Here is a 16,729-nt window from a genome sequence, read left to right as displayed (position 1 = left end):
GATTCAGTGCAGCCAGCGTCTGTCCTGGAGAAGACAGTGTTCCCAGGCTGGTGTGCACTTCTGGGCAGGGAGTGAATATTGTGGAAGTGGGAACAGCGGTTTTGCTCAGAGAGCTCTCAACCTCTGCACAAGAAGCTGTCTTCATGTCTGCTCTACTTCCTATTGGAAAGATTGCATTTAAAAATGAATAAGTGAGTTCACTTGAGACCTTGTAACTGTGATTGCTCAGTTATTTTTCAAAGGGAAAGCTTGGCTTCCATCAAAATCTAGATGCATTTAATTTGCATTCTTGTTCCTTTTTCTTTCATGACGGTAGCTGTTGTAGAACTATTTGCCCTGGCTTTAAGGTTCTGGGGGCTATCTCAGGTAAAGTCAGGAGTTTTTAAGATGCAGGGAATTGTTTCACCTTTAGCCACCGGATTGGTTCCAAGCACTTAGGAGGCTGGAGCCCCGGAGCCCACGTGGTCTACCCCAGATAAGTGGTATCTAATTCGCCTGTTACCCTTTCGATGTGGAAGAATTCTGTGGAGGATGTGACTTCATTTCCTAATGGCATTAGCTACGCTGTGTGCATTGTCCTTGTGGGAAAGATATAGAGAAGTGGCCAGATGGTAACCATCCAATTAGGTGACTTTTTCACCAACAGATCCATTACACCCAAAGAGTATTGATTAATGATCCAATGGCAGCCACAGCTGGCTCCGGCCTCCGCCGTGGCTCCATCAGGGACATGGTGACATGTATGAAGATGATGGAAGTCGTTTCCAGATGACACAAAGCTGGGAGGACGGCGGATACAATACATGACAGATTCAGGGTTCTAAAAGGTCCTGGCAGGTGAAAATGATTGAGTGAAAGAGCCAGCGGAATTTTCCTATTAAACCCTACGGTTAGTGTCCCAAACAATCAGCACGTCAAGTCTGAGGGGCCCACCTCTCCACGGTTCAGAGGAAGAATGCCTGGATTTTATTCTTCAGCTGGCTGCCTGGTCTGCTCCAGCGGGGTTGGCGCCACAGAAAGCAAGGACCCTCCTGGGCTGCAGAGGAACATGTGTGCTGCCCAAACCCAGAGCGGCCCAGGCCGAGGCTTCACTCCGGCTGGGTGACCCCACCCGGAACACCGTGTTCCTTGCTAACTTCATGTTCAAAGGAAGGCGTTTGGCATGCCACAGAATCCAGACACACAGTCCTGTTTTTAGAGTTACCTCCTGTGTGCAAGATGCCACGCCCAGATGCCAGAGAGACACAGAAACAAGGAACTGGCGGGTTTACTATGGCAAAGTGGCATTCCCCGGCAGGACTCAGGAAATGTCAGTAAGTGATGGCCTGGGGGCCAAATCTGGTCCCCAGTCTGGTTTTTTTGTTTTGGTTTTGTTTTTGTTTTTTCTTTCTTCTTAAATATATGAAATGTAAAATTTGCCATTTTAACGACTTTTCTTGTGGATAAAATAAGCATAACATAAAATGTACCATGTTAACCATTTTTTAAATATACAGTTCAGTGGCGTTAAGTACATTAACTTTGCTGTGCAACCATCACCACAGTCTATTTCCAGCATTTTTCATCACCCCAAACAGAAACTCTGTACCCATTAAGCAATAACCCCCCAGCCCCAGCTAACCTCTCATCCACTCTCTGCCTCTATGAATTCCACAGCCTGTTTTTGTAAATAAAGTTTTATTGGCAGGCGGCCACGCCAGTTCGTTTACATATGGTCTGTGGCTGCTTTCATGCTGTGAGGGCAGAGTGGAGTAGTTGCCACAGAGACCATCTGCAAAGCCTAAAATATTTACCCTCTGGCCCTTTACAGAAAAGGGTTGCTGTCCCCGGTCCTGTGGGGTCACAGCAGCATCTGCAAATATCTGTGGGTTGTCGTCCCAGGGAGGGAGGCTTCTGTGGGCTGGGCAGGGACACGGGGAGCAGACAGTGTTAGTAAACCTCAGATCACATGGCCAAGTACCGGCGCTGCCCCGGACAGAATCAGGTTTCCAAACTCTAGTTCAGTGCCCTTTCTGTGACCTCACACAGCTGCTCAGGTGGAAAACTCCCCCTCGGGCACGTGTTCCCAGCAGCCTGGCAATAAGAATTTAATAAGAATAGTGGCTGAACTTTACATTTATCATGGCTCTCAATCCTCTATCAACCAAGGAGGTAGGTGTTTTATTATCCATTCCGTGGAAGCAGCCTCAAGACTGACCAGGTGCCCAAGGTCACACTTGGAGGGGGATGAAGAGGGATCGTCCCTGGGCTCCATGCCTCAGAGCCTACAGCCAGCTCTCAGCTCTGGGGAACCGTGCGGGGGCAGGATGGCCTCCCTGTCCCCTGGGTGGGGGTGACAGGAGGTGGCCCACATGTCCTCTGAGGTTCCTTCTGCCTCCAGCCTCTGGGACTCTTGACATTGGAAATAACTGAAAAGTCACCAAATAGAAGCTCCATTACATAACGCAGGATGCACCCTCAGAGCAGAAGTCTCTAGAAGTCATGTTTTGATGACTGACAAGGGGACAGAACCATGACGAGAGAGCACGGAAAACAGCAGAGACAGCCGTGTGTATGTCAGAGTTGCAGTGCTGCAGGGAAAAAGCATATAGTCACATAGAAAAACCTGGAAGAGGAATTACACCCAAATCATAGCAGTCCAAAAATCAGAAATCAGCCCTGAAAATGCCCAGATTCCCCCATTCTCTTTCTGTCCGTAGTCACCCAGGTACTGTCCTGGGTGTACTTAGGATTGTGTTCACGTCTTTCTTTCTTCCTCCATTCAGCTCATGCCGGCTGAGCTCCAGGCCCCCGCCCTCGGGCTGCTCTCTGTCTGGAGAGGGGGACAGATCACAGATCATAAGCACATCTTATCTCCGAGGGTTAAACATACGATGGAGAGTGCATTCCTTTCCTGTGGCTCTTATAACAAATTGCCACCAGCCGTGTGCTTCAGAACAACAGACATTTATTTTCTCACGGTTCTCGAGGCCAGATGTCCAAAATCAGTATCTCTGGGCTGAAATTAAGGTGTCAGCAGGGCCGCGCTTCCGGTGGAGGCTCCAGGGGAGGGTCCTTCCTGCCTCTTCCAGTGTCTGGGGGCTGCCTGCAGTCCTCGGCTCGTGGCTGCATCACCCCAGCCTCTGCCTCTGTGGTCACGTCCCTTTCCCCTGTCAGTGTCAAATCTCCCACCGCCTCCGTCTTGTAAGGTCACCTGTGGTGGCATTTAGGGCCCACTTAGCTCATCCAGGAGAATCTCCCTTAATTTAATCAAATCTGCAAAGTCCCTTTTTCTACCTAAGGTAATATTCACAGGTTCCAGGGACCTGATATCTTTGGGGAACCACTACTTAGTCAACCACAGAGAACAGGAAAACAGAGAAAGAAGGACTGGGTGTTGGCTCCTGGTTTACACAGGACGATCCAGGAAGGCGGGGGTGAGGGAGTGAGCCACCTGGTGATCCAGAGAAAGAGCTTTCCAGCCCAAGGAGACAGGTGTGTGCCCACCTGCGTGAGGCCATGGCGGGAGGGGTGTCAAGAGATGGGGTCAGAGGTGAGGGAGCAGATCTGGTGGGGACTTTGGCTTTGACCCTTTGTGGCATGGAAGCCACTGGAGGATTTTAGCAAAGAGGAAGGTTGCCCTGACTTAGGTCTTACTAGGCTCAGTCTGGCTGCTGCACTGAGTATGGCCGGTGGAGGTGCTTCTCAAACTGTAACGTGTGCACGAGTCCCTGGAGATCTGCTGGAAATGCAGATTCTGATGAGGCAGGTCTGGGGCGGAGCCTGGAATTCTGCATCTCTGACGCTGATGCTGCTGGTCTGTGGACCACAGTTTGCCTAGCAGGGGTGGCAGGGGCACAGACAGAGGCAGAGAGAGTTATGGGGCTACTGCAAAAACTCAGCTGAGGGATGCTACAGTTTGGACCAGATGGGCCCGGTTGGAGGTAGGCAGGAGCGGTCAGATTCCAGATCCGTTTGCAAGCGGGAGCCGATAGGACTGGCTAAAGGTTTTGATGCTGGATTGAGAGAAAGCCAAGTGGAGGGTGGCCAAGTGTTTGACCTGAGCACAGGACAGGGAAGACCACAGGTGCAGCAGGTACAGCAGGCTGCGCTCCTCGGCACACACCAGCCCTACTGCCTGCAACGCCCCCTGCTCCACCTGCCCTCCTCCTGCCTGCCTGACAAACTCCTAACCACCCTTCAAAACCCAGCCCCGTAAATTCTGCCACATTACACCACGGATGAAGCTTGACGGCATCTAAGTGAAATAAGTAAGCCAGTCACAGAAGGACAAAGACTGTATGATTCCACCCATGTGAGGTACTTAGAGGAGTCAAAATCATAGATAGTGAAAGTAGGAGGGTGGGGGCCGGGGGCTGGGGGAGGGGGTGGGGAGTTAGTGTTTAATGGGGACGGAATTTCAGTTTGGGACGATGAGAAAGTTCTGGAGATGGACGGTGGGGATGGTTGCACAGCAGTGTGAATCTACTTAATGCCATTGAAGTGTACACTTAAAAATGGTTAGAGGACTTCCCTGGCGGTCCAGCGATTGAGACTGGGCACTTCCACTGCAGCGGGCACGCGTTCCATCCCTGGTCGGGGAACTAAGATGCTGCGTGGTGCAGCAAAAAAAAAAAAAGAAAAGAAAGGTTAAAATGGTAAATTTTATGTATATTTTACCCTGATTTTAAAAAAAAATTTTTAAAGGAATGAATATGATCTCCACAAACTGATATGGGTCTATTTCCAGGATGTATTGTAAGTGAAAAAAGCAAAATGCAAAAGAATACCTACAGTGTGGTACCCTCCCTGTGAGCACGATGGGGACATAAGAAAATATGTGTGTGTCTGAAATATGAAAATAAAAGCCCTGGCCCTGGGTCACCTCGCTCAGAACCCTCCCAGGAGACAGCGTGCACGCCTAAACCATCTGTATAACCTGCGGGGCCCAGCACATGGTCCTCTCCTGGGCAGAGCTCCGGCGGTCTGGTGGGACACATCCCGGAAAAGTAAGGATGAAGGCGGGATAACCAGGGAAGGAGCCTGGTGTGCCTGGAGCTCTGGAGGCAAAGAAAGGAGGAGGAGGAGGGAGGAAGGGCTCCGAGGAGGATGCAGGGGTGCTTCGGCTACATTGTTACACTTGAGCCAAAGGAAGGAGGAGAGGAGCCAGTCCGCCCTGCAGATGGATCCAGAAAACTGCTCCATCAATGAGCTTTCCTAGTCGGAAGACAGCAGCTGACTGATGGGGGTTAGCTTTGGCCTGTTCATCCTCTGAAACCTTTGGGGTTCATTGCCAACATTTGAAAATCAGAACCTACCCCGCTCCCCGATATCCTGGATTTCTGGCTTCTCTTGAAAAATAAAAGGATTTGGTCACGCCTGGCAGTGTTTGAGCCCCCTTCCACCCCACTAACCCTCACCAGGCACCAGCCTCCCTCTCCTTACCTGCCTGGCCGGTGGGGCTTCTGCGTTTGGTATTGGGAGAAGCTCCTAGAAGCTGCACCTGGCTGGCTGGCTTTCTGTCGTGCAGTTTTTGAGGGTTAAGTATTATTCACCGCACCCTGGGCTAGCTACTGGGAGGGAGGCTTGGGGCTCTGAGCTGAGCTTCGAGAAGTGGCTGGTGGGGGAGTTTGCATCTGTGACCCCTGCTCAGACGGACGCCTGCACTGTCCAGCGGGCCAGCAGGGTTCATTGTCCACTGCATCTTGGAGGAGGCTGTCAATTGCAGGCAGGCTGCCTCGGATCCTCGCCCAGACTGCCCACCGGTTGCCATTCATCCACCCCGGTCTGCAAGGCACTGGAGAAGCAGGGCCAAGGCCAGAGGGCTAGCTGAGGATGGCAGTTTCTCCATCTGCAAACAGTAATTTCACCCTCATGCCGTTGCTGGGAAGAATTCAGAGGGATACAGCACCACAGGCACATTCTAGCCATAGCTTTTGAAGAGGATTTATTCTGCCAAGATTTATCACGCTCCTGTTGTGGGCTGTGTTAGTTTCCCAGGACGGCCGGAGCAAAGTCCCACAAACTGGGTGGCGTAAAACAACAGAAGTTTATTCTGTCGCAGTTCTGGAGGCCAGAAGTCCAAAATCAAGGTGTCCGCAGGGCTGCGCTGCCTCCAGGGCTCTGAAGGAGTTCTGTTCCTGTCTCCCAGCTCTGCTGCTGGCTGGCAGTCCTTGGCATTCCTTGGATTGCAGGCTCGTTACACTAACCTTTGCCTCCATCTTCACATGGCCTCTTCCCTGTGTGTCTGTGTCTATTCTTATAAGGACACCACTCATGTTGGATGTAGGACTCACCCTAATGCGGTATGACCTCATCTTAACTAATTACATCTGCAAAAACCCCATTGCCAAATAAGGTCACATTCTGAGGTTCTGGGTGGACATGAATCTGGGGGACATGATTCAACTCAGCACAGGTGCTAAGCCCTGAGATGACCTAATAGGTGGGGTCCCTGCTCACAAGAAATTCACAATCCAGAGGCTGTTTCTGCATTCATTCTGTCTTCTTTCTTCTCTATGGGTTTGTAACTGAGCTGCTTCCAAGCCTGTCCTGCAGTGGGGACAGGGCCACCTAGGCACACGGGGGGTCTTCCCAGGCCACGAGGCTGTGCTCTGGAGCCTCCGGGCCCTCCCCCTGGGCTGGCAAGATGGTGCCGCCTGTGAGCAGCCCCGGTTTTCTCGTTTCAGATGGCAGAGCAGCTAATGACCTTGGCCTACGACAATGGCATCAACCTCTTCGATACCGCAGAAGTCTACGCGGCGGGCAAGTACGTGCCTTTTCTCACGGGAAAAAGCGGTGCCGGCCAAGCCCAGCTTCCCTGGGACGAGCCGGAGCTTCTTGCTCCCCAGAGGGTTTGCACCTCCCACTCTGCCTGCTTTTCTAAACTGCAAACGGCGTGGGGAGGTGGTGTTTTCACGGGACCGGAATCACAGAACATTTGGTCACTTGCTAAACTCCCGTGTGTTCAAGCAGCAAGATGACCACAGCCCCTCTGGTGCCAAAGAGGCTGCGTTGGGCGAGAGCCGTGATTAAGCTGTAGTCCAGGGGGCTCTCCTGCCGCGCCCGTGAAGTGCAGGCAGCCCCACATGCCTGATATTTTCACATCTTAATGGTGCAATTAGGGCTGCAGGGAATGCAGGGCCTCTCAGGAGCTGGGGAGAGCAGGGTCTGCTGAGCTGAGCGCTGCAGGGAGCTGCTCTTCCCATCTTGGCAGTGAACTTTCCTACTCAATTATGTAAAAGCCCTCTTCAGCCAAGGCTGCTGGCTTCAGTTTTAAAGACTGGCTGTAATCAAATCATCCACTCGCCTGCATCGGGTTTCCAAAAGTCAGCTTTTGTTTGTGAAATCATTTGTTGGCTCTCTCTTTGTCCTCCCTCTGGCCCCCTGCTGCCTGGGGCAAGCCAAGTTCCCATCAGCTGGGCTGCTCAGCCTGGCCCACCGCCGTGCACTGTGGCCGCAGGGCCAGCACCTGCCTCGCAGGCTCTGGGTTATTACCTGCAGCTCGCGATGGGGCCTAGGGTACCGAGAATCAGGACCCCAGCTGGGACTTTGCTCAAGTCCTGGTCTGATGATCTGACAGCCCCGAGGGCCTCCACTGGGACCCCCAAATCTCCTCCAGACCCTGTCAGCAGCCCTCTGTCCTCCTGATGCCACAGCTCCCTACCCACCCCTCCAAACCGGCAGCTGCTTTCCATCAGAGCGAAATGCTTTCCAGACAGATGAGCTAAGCTGAAGGGTCAGAGGTGGAAAAGCCCGATGCAGATGCCAAACCCAGAGGCGTTCCCCCCCCATCCCGAGCACCCCAGCCTGTTCCCTGGCCCTGCGCCTGCCTCCGTTTTGCTGCCCAGGAGAGCGTGAGGAAGGCAGCTCCAGATGGCCCTGTGTCCAGGCCCAGCACCCCCCTTTCACGGCAGCCACACTGTCTGCGTCACTGTCTTCACTTCCCCCAGCTTAACTGGACAGCCGGGGCTGGCATGCCGGGGCCAGCACACTGAGTCCCTCTTGCTAACCAGAGTGCCAAGCGTCTGTCTTACTGAGTGCCCCTGCTTCTCATGCTTTGGGCACTTCCCGGAGAGCTGCAGGATTTCTGTGCCCCCGCTGGGCAGAGGCTTACCAAATTCATGGCCAGGAGAATTCACAGCCGAAAGCAACAGGCTTCGGGTGAGTCGTTGCCTACAGCTCCTGCAGCCCCAGGACCACTGCCTGCTCCCCTCTCTTCCTCCTTTCCTGATCTTTTGTGCCACCAACGAGGGACCCAGGAATAAAAGGAAGAGACCCAGGGCTGAGTGACTTTCTGTGCATCTTGACCGCAAATGAAGACCATTCAGAATGTATGCTAAATAGCTCACAAATTAGAGCCCGTTATTTCTGAGTGGATGACTCAGGCGCTGTTATAATTGGAATGTAGCGCTGGGTATGGATGGTTCTCCGTCTGCTGTTTTTGCTCAGAAACATTTCGCCACAAGCAGAAAGTTCTTAAAAGTTAATCCAGCGCTGCAGTGCCAAGCGAGGCTGGAACGGTCCACGCGTGACCCCGGCTGGCCTGAGTTTGGTGCAGGGTCCGGAGGGACGCCAAGCAGAACAGACAGCGGTTAGCCTGGCATCTGTCTCTCTATTGTTCAGAAGCAAGAAACAAGAGGGACACACACACACACACAAACACACACACACACACACACACACACACACACACATACACACACACAAACGCACTTGGCTGGAAATTCAGCCCTGAGTACATGTTGATTGTCTCTGCAAACAGAGGATGCCCTTGGTGAATAATTTACCTTTTAAAAAACATACGTGTCTAGAAACCTCACCCATGTAACGTTGCCGAGCATCTTCCCCGGTGAATTTCCAACGGGCCAGGGCAACGGTCTGCTGCTGGTCTTGCCAAGCAGGACATTGCTCCTTCCTTCTCCGCGGGAGCCGGAGCTGCCATTGCTGGGTCAAGTGGCACACGCCCACGGCCACCTCCACGGGGGAGTAACCCAGCTGCTCCCAGGCGCTCTCCTCGCTCTGGAATGAGCTTCCCGAGCCAAAGCGGGCATTGACAGCCCGGCTCCCTGGCCCCAGTGGCATTTTCACAGAGGGGACCCTGTGGCTGATCGTCAAGGCGGGGCGAGGTTTGGTGTTTCTGTTACGCTATAATGAAGCCCCCATGTCTCCGTCTCTTTGGCAGGGCTGAAGTGGTGCTAGGAAACATCATCAAGAAGAAGGGATGGAGGTAATTACCGTGCTCTCTGTGCTCCATCCCCAGGGCGCACGCGCACAGGGAAGAGGCTGGAGAAGGCTGCTGGGAGGGAAGAGGACCACCCTGGGGTCCTGGGTGGGATGGGCAGGCCCCACGGGCGAGGATCCGGTGGCTGTTCCTTCCTGTTTTCCGGTGGAGCACCCAGGGTTGGCCTCATCACCCCTGTGAGGCTTTCTAAGGCCTGGCGGTTCCAGAATTTTTCTTGCTGGGAAGGTGAGAACGTCCCAGAATAGAGGCAGCCCCATGCTTCCTGCAGGGGGTGCGAGCATTCACACTGTGGGTGGCCATCCCGGGGAGCCAGGGCCTGTGCCGTGGTGAGGCGGGGAGCTCCCCCCTCCCCCGGAAAGCCGGTCAGGAGCCTCGTGTCTGGTGTCAAGCAGAGTTCCCGCCCGCCCTCCTGGAGTCAGGCCAGGCTGAGCACTTGACTGCATTTTGGGGTCCCTGTGGCCTGTGTGTCTTTATTTTCAGCAAAGTCAGAAGCAGTTAGAAGGCTGGGCCTCTCCCCTCCCCTCCCCTCCCCTAGTGCACAAACTCAGAGTCTCCCCCAAGCTCTGGGGCCTGAGTGACTGACACCCCTCCTCTTGCCCCACCCAAGTTGTTTCTTCTCGGCTCTAATTGATACCAAAATGTATCCCTGCTCACTTTGAAGTTAAAAGGAAACTGCGCCTGTTAGCAAGGGCCCTGATAACGTCTTAGGTGAACTCGCCGAGGAGATAGATTCCGGTTAGGTCATCCCGCCTGCCCGCAGGCGACACTGGCGGCTGTGGGGCTCCTGGCTTTGGGGAGCTGTTTCCTGAGCAGTCCTCCCCCTACACCCCCCACTAGAGGAAAGCACAACCCCAGGGGACACTGTCACCCTCCTTTGGGAATGGTCAAGGTCAAATGTGGCCAGGAGGGGCCATCATGGCCCCCGCCCACCTGTCCCTCCAAGGCAAAGTCACAAAGGTGTCAGCGCTGCCTCTTGTGGATTTGCAGCGGGAAACCTGACTCTATATACCCTTTCCTTGGGCTTTCAGCCACCGAAGCCCGAACACCCAGGAACATCACCTGCCTGCCTCTCGGGTCAGCCCCACCCTAGCCTGCCCCCGCCTCAGTGGCCCACAGGCCGCTCCCCAAGGCTGCCCCACACACAGCTTTTCTGAAACAGTCTCAGCCAGTAGAGGAAGAACCAGACAGCGTGGTCCCTTGCCTCGCTCCATCCTCACCGGAGCCCTCCATCCACCCTCCAGCCCCTACACTTGACCTCCTTGGAGTCCCCAGGGAGCAGCGGCTGCCTTCTATTCCCTGAGCCGTGTCCCCCCACCTCCCGAATGTCCCCCCTCGTCTGGGCTCCAGGCTCCATCACACTAGACTCCGTCTCCCTCCGGTCCCCACTGCCCAACCCTAGTTCCATGGTTAGTTAGTTGCATCCACAGGTTAGTTACATCTGTGGGTTGTCTCCTGGCTCAATGGGGAGCCCCAGGCCCCTGGGCTCGGCACACTCCAAACATCGAATGGCAGAGAGGCGCCCCATTTCACGCCCTATGCTCCAGGATGAGAAGGGTTTAGGACCCCTGTGTAAAAGCTGAAGACAGTGGGGAAGGTGGGGGGAGGGAGGACCCCCAGGGATCATGCCCAGTAACACCCCTCCTTCTCTTGTTCCGCAGACGATCCAGCCTCGTCATCACCACCAAGATCTTCTGGGGAGGAAAGTAGGTGCAGCGGGCAGACCATGCCCCTGGCCGGGGGCCAGGTCTGCAGAGACCCCTGATTTAGGAGGCCCCTGGGGGTGGGGAGGGGGTAGTTATCCCGGGGAAACAGAGGCTGCACGAGGTCTGTCCTGGACCTCAGGAACCTCCTGGAGGACAGCACGTGGGCAGCACCGTTTCCTGTCTCCTGGTGCCGGAAGCAGGGGGCGGGCTGGCGTTTGTGCAGCCATCTGCCCTGGCTCGTGCCGTCCCTATTGAGGGACGTCACGTTCCAGAAAAGCAGCTTTGTCTGAGTTGCCTTGTACTCGAACCTTGTTTCATTTTTATTTTTACTTTTGTGGGTTGGTTGGTTTCTGATGACAAAGGTAACATCCTAAAAATTTCTGGAAAACACAGAAAATTCATGAACTGTCCCAATCACTCCACCTTCCCTGGGCCACAGACCACTCCTGCCATCCTCCAGGGATCTGGCCCCATATTCTCTCTGGGGCTGGACAAAATGGGCTTCATAAGAATTAGAAATGGGATTCATTTTTAAAAAAATCCAAGCCAAAAAAGAAAAAAATCCAAGCCAGACAGAAGGGCAAATTGAAAAGCAGAGGCCTCCATCCCCCGCTGTGAGCCCCACCTCCCCAGGGTGGCGGGCAGGCAGCCTAGCTCTGCCAGGTCATCTCCACAAGCAAATCCGCATAGCCTCGTGGTTTTATCCCCAAAGTGGAAGCAGACTACAAGTGGCATGAGCTGACCTACTTTTGCGTCATGAACATTTTCCCCCAAACCGCCTGCAATATCACACATGCTGTCGCCTGTTTTTCAGAGCCGAGACGGAGAGGGGCCTTTCCAGGAAGCACATAATAGAAGGTGAGGGGGGCCCTGGCTCCACACGGCCCCCTAAACCCACGGCATCTTCCCGTGAATGTGAAAGTGAAGAAAGCACAGTGCCCCTGCCCCACCAATGCTACAGGCCCGGAGCCTGGGGACAGCCCGTGCTCTGGTTCACCGAGGCTCGCATGGGGTGGACCCTCCGTGTCGTGAGGGAGGGGACAGGGGTATGGGTGGGCGGTTCCCCTGGGGTAGGCAGTGTTGTCCCTGAGAAGACACACACAGGCCTGGGTTTCAATCTAGGCTAGGCCCTGTGCCCACTGGGTGACCCTGAGCAAGGGGCATCACTTCCCCAGGCCTCTGTGGCAGCATCTGTAAAATGGGCATAGTAAGAATGCCCACATCTGGGGTTAGTGGAATCGGGAAGGACCCAGGTGAGGGTGCGTGTCAGACACGGCCTGGGCCTCAGCACACGGGAGCACTGGGGTCGAGGTGCCAGGATGTCTCACTTATCCTGATTTGTATTATCTCCGTGCCTCTTCTCCCCGTGTTCACTGCCGTCAAGGTAATACAGTCACTCCACTGACAATCAAATGATTAGGAGGCCTTGCTGCCCGCCCTTCCCCGTCCCCCAGCCCAGCACTTCCGCTCTGCAGCTCTGTTCTGAGCCGCTGCGAAGTACTCATGCGTTTCGGGCCCCACTGGCCTTCGGTGCCATAGATGATCGACGCAGCTGTCCTCCGTGTTAGGTGGCCTGGCTCTCCCAGTTCCAGCCGGGCCACTCTAGGAGGGGCCCCCTCCATGCAGTCACAGGACATTGGGCCTGTGGACTCCACCCCACCCCCTTTGAGGTGTGCCCCCTCTTCTCTCATGGCTGTTCTCCACCTTGGTGGCCCGTGCCCACAGATGCGCCCCGCCGTCCACAGCTCCCGGTGCCAGGGGCCTCGTCCCTTTCGTCTATTGCTCCCTGAGACGCACGCACGCACGCACGCACGAACGAGGGCCCAGGAATGTCTGTGAAGATGGTAACAGTCCTTCCCCACTCCTTCCCCCAGGTCTGAAAGCCTCCCTGGAGCGGCTGCAGTTGGAGTATGTGGACGTGGTGTTTGCCAACCGCCCGGACCCCAACACGCCCATGGAAGGTACGTTCTCCCCGGAAGCACTGACTGCCCGGGAGTCACGGCTCCAAAAAGAGCAGAGAGCTCTGCACCTGAGGCTCTGAGGGCACCGCCGCAGGGCCCGCTGGGCACCCAGGCCTGGGGGTATGGAGGGTGGGGCCTTCCCCGTGTGGGGAGGGGCAGGGGGGGCGGGCCCGAGCTCAGCCTCTGCTCGACCCCTCACGTGCACCCCAGCACCTCCAGGCTGAGTCCCACCCTTGCTCTGGGTCCGCGCCCAACCTGGCTTTGAGCTGTGTGCAGTGTTAGCTAAAGTCACAGTATGATGCCTCTTTGCAAGGGCTGCCTTCTTTTCCGTTCTTTCAATTGTGGTCCACATTCTACTGGGAGGGTTTAGGGGACTTTTGCTCTGGGGAATGAACTGTTACTCAGAGGAGAAAAAAAAGACGTGCAGTGCTTTGAAAAGCGGTTTTGGTTTCTCAGGCGCTTGTTTATTCTTTGACTCCTGCGATCTCAGCCCCACCCCCGCCCCATCTCCTCCAACTTTCTGCTTCGGGCATCTTCTCATTTGTGCTTTGCTGCTTCAGGGACTTGGAAAATTCAGTTATGTTCAAGTTACTTTTTCTTCATTTGTTTGTATATATACCATGCACCCGTGCATGTGTATATATACGTGTGTGTGTGTGTGTGCGTGTGTGTGTGGTTGGTTTTTTATCCAAACGAGTATTCTGCAAAAAGTGATTTGAGCCTCCGTCCCCGTGCCCTTTGTCAGACTGTGCCCCTCAGCGTTCCCACAGCTGTGAACTCTGGTCTCTTTCCATCTTTCTTTTATCACCAGGGGATCCATTTAGTTCCTCCAAGTCAAGGACATTCATCATAGAAGGTACACAGTACCCTCGGCCCGACAACTGACCTCTGTGTCCGAGCTGCATTTTATGAGACAGTGCTTTTATTTACACGACTCTCTTCCCCCGCCCCCATGACTAAACTTCTCCATAAAATGCACAAAGGAGAAATAAGTGCCTTATGGGAACACCTTGCAAGTGAAGAAAAGCAAAGCGGCGCAGAGCCCCGCCGTCCCCCTGGTCCACGCTGTCACCTCATTCCTCCCCTACTCCTGTGCATGCCTCCCCCTCCTCGCACTGCCTTGCATCGCCACGATCCGTGATCCGCGGGGCCTCCTCTTGACTTGGGGTTGCTGTGATCCACACCAGAAACCTTGACCCCAGATGGTCTGGGAGAGGGCTGGGGAGACCAGGTGCCCACAGGAGCAAACACATCAGGGACCCCAGAACCTTGGCCCCCAGCAGGTTTTATCTTCTCCACGTTTGCTAAGCTCCCACCTCAACCAGAAGTGAAGGCACCAGCGACCAGCTGCCCTGCCCCCACCAGTCCCCTGGGCGGGCTGGGCCACCTGTCACTCTCACCCCATGCCATGCGGCCAGAGCTCACCATTGAAATGCAGTTGTTTTCCTCCTTGAAAAATACCTACATGAGCTGGGGAAACTCTGAGACCCGGGGCAGCCTCTGGCCATGCAGTGGTCTCTGCCCACCCCTAAGCCAAAGGACCCTGGGACCCTACCCCACCCACGAAGGGCAGGCCTTGGTATCCCTGGGAACTGGGCTGTGGTCCACAATGAAAGGGCTCCTGCCTGCCAACTGGCACTGCCACCTGACCCCTCCCATGTATTATTTGAGACGCAGCAGGAGATGCCATGGGTTTTGGCAGCAGCTGGAAGGATTTGGTCCTCCTGCTTCTGTTCAACAGCATTAAATATTGAGGTGGACAGCTGTCCCTAATTGTCCCTGTTTCTGGTGTCACTGACACCAGGCATGGGCAGAAGCACAAGGGCCATGCTCCTGCGCATGGGCTGCACGCCCAGCCTGCCACTGCCCAGGACCCCTTCCCTCTCAGGCCAGTGACAGGCTTGCACAGGCTCCCTGGCCCCCAGGCTCCCGCTGGACTCCCCTCTCTGCATGGAAGGGGCGTTAGGAGAGAGCTGTGCTCAAAGAAGCCAGGCTAGCGAACGGGGGTGCCCTCTCCCTCCCTCTCTCTGGCATGTGAGCCTGAGCCTGGGCTGAAAAGAATCGGCCAGTCACACTGCATGGTCACAGGTCCCCCCAAGAGTGTTTCTAAAGAACCCAAGAAGGACAGCTGGGCTGGGAGCCCAGACACAGGGTTCAGATGTGGGCAGGTTCCTTCCTGGGACCCTCAACCTTCACATCGAATAGTGTTGGCCGTTAAAGTGGTGGCCCGCTGAGAGCCCGAGGGGGGCGCTTCCCTGCCAGACCCCCTCCCTGGGATGCGCGGGGAAGAGCCCAGTCCCTGACCTTGGAAGGAAGGAGAGGACAGGGCTTGGTCTACAGGCGTGGAAACCAAGGTGTGATTTGTTCAGAGGTCCTCGGCAAGCCCACGGAGACCACCACCCCAGAAGCCCCAGCTACCTTAGCTTTCTACTGAAAGAGGGGACCTCGGCCAAAGGGGCACTCAGGGACCCAGGATGGATGGGAAGGGACACCCCAAAACAGAGCTGCCGCTCTCTGCCAGAGAAGGTTCCGGTGGTCCTGGGCCATTCCAAGGTGGAGCTCTCGGAACCGACCTGCATTCTCCTTCCTTCCATCCTTCCTTCCACCCCCACCATCTTCAGGGACCTCAGCTGCCCCATGTCAGTGGCCACTTTGGGAGAGATAGGGACTTTCAAGGGGTATTTGTTTTTAGAAACACTTGTACTTCAACTGAACTTCCGAGGCTGCCTTGGGCAGTCGAACTTGCAAGCATTGTATGGGACCTGAAAGAAATCTGGTGGGGTAGCCCGTCATCCCGCAAAGCTAAGAGCCATTTAAAATTTTAAAATTTGAGGTCAAGTTCAATTTTAAAAACCATGATATCCCCCCGGGGCCGAAACAGCCTCGGGGGCAACTCTAACTGGCAGATATTTATTTCTCAAAAAACTTTTTTGAGTCTAAGGAAGAATCTATCACAGTGTAGATGGGGAGAGGGTCCCTTGCTGGATACTGGGCTGGTTTGAAAGTCGGGGCGTGGTCCACAGGGGGCTTTCCATGTCTACTGCTGGCTCTTCTGGACTCGAGGGGAGCTCCTCTCTGCAGCCCCCAACCCCTGGGACCACCCAGGGCCCCACACCCTGCCCTTTCTCCCAACAGATGTTATTATTACCTCTCCATTCGATTCTCCAGATCCGGAGTAGCCCCAAGTGGGAGACTAGAAATGGGCAGAAATTATGTTACTTCCTCTTGCCATCTGTCAATCTGATCGTAACCTTAATCCGTTTATCTGGTTCTTCCTGAGCGATCAGGGTCCCCCATTCTTCCCCAGACTAGAGAACACCCCCCATTCTAGAGTCACATTCTTTGACCTCACCTTTCCTTCATCCCTCTAATCTGCCATAGAAACGTCTCAATCCATCCATAACCCATTTTCAAAGATTCCATAAAACCTCTAAGTATTTGGGGACATTGTTTTCAAGACCAGCTTCTTGGACAGCGGCTCACTTTTTTCTGTGGTCCCAGAAAACCCAGGCCACCCCCAACTCCGGAGCCGGGAAGTACACTGCTTGCAAGCCGTCCCGGCAGCACCCTCCCCCTCCTCCCGGCGCCCACCTGTATTTGCAGAATGTCCCCAGGCCAGGCCCCGTGCCCCCGGCCGCCCCCCCAACCTGTGGTTTCCCCTTCTCTTGTGACAGAGACGGTGCGCGCCATGACCCACGTCATTAACCAGGGGATGGCCATGTACTGGGGCACATCGCGCTGGAGCTCCATGGAGATCATGGTACGGTGACCTCTCGGTGTGTGCGTGTCCCCCAGCTGGGCTCCCAGCCCCAGCTCCGTGGATGATGACCCCGGGGCTCTAG

The 16,729-nt window shown here is 54.9% G+C and overlaps 1 protein-coding gene across 2 annotated transcripts in view; it reads left to right on the top strand.

Moving 5' to 3' along the window:
• Positions 1-16,729, top strand: part of KCNAB2 (potassium voltage-gated channel subfamily A regulatory beta subunit 2) — a 94,645-nt gene that overhangs the window by 69,299 nt on the left and 8,617 nt on the right. For both annotated transcript variants that reach the window (XM_061187157.1, XM_061187158.1), the window contains 6 exons: positions 6,669-6,748; positions 9,164-9,208; positions 10,882-10,926; positions 11,741-11,784; positions 12,801-12,887; positions 16,562-16,647. In XM_061187157.1, coding sequence (XP_061043140.1) covers positions 6,669-6,748; positions 9,164-9,208; positions 10,882-10,926; positions 11,741-11,784; positions 12,801-12,887; positions 16,562-16,647 — 387 coding nt within the window. The remainder of the gene's footprint in view (positions 1-6,668; positions 6,749-9,163; positions 9,209-10,881; positions 10,927-11,740; positions 11,785-12,800; positions 12,888-16,561; positions 16,648-16,729) is intronic.

Source organism: Eubalaena glacialis, chromosome 3, assembly GCF_028564815.1.
Source record: "Eubalaena glacialis isolate mEubGla1 chromosome 3, mEubGla1.1.hap2.+ XY, whole genome shotgun sequence".
NCBI lineage: Eukaryota > Metazoa > Chordata > Mammalia > Artiodactyla > Balaenidae > Eubalaena > Eubalaena glacialis.
This window is presented reverse-complemented; position numbering and strand designations above follow the sequence as displayed.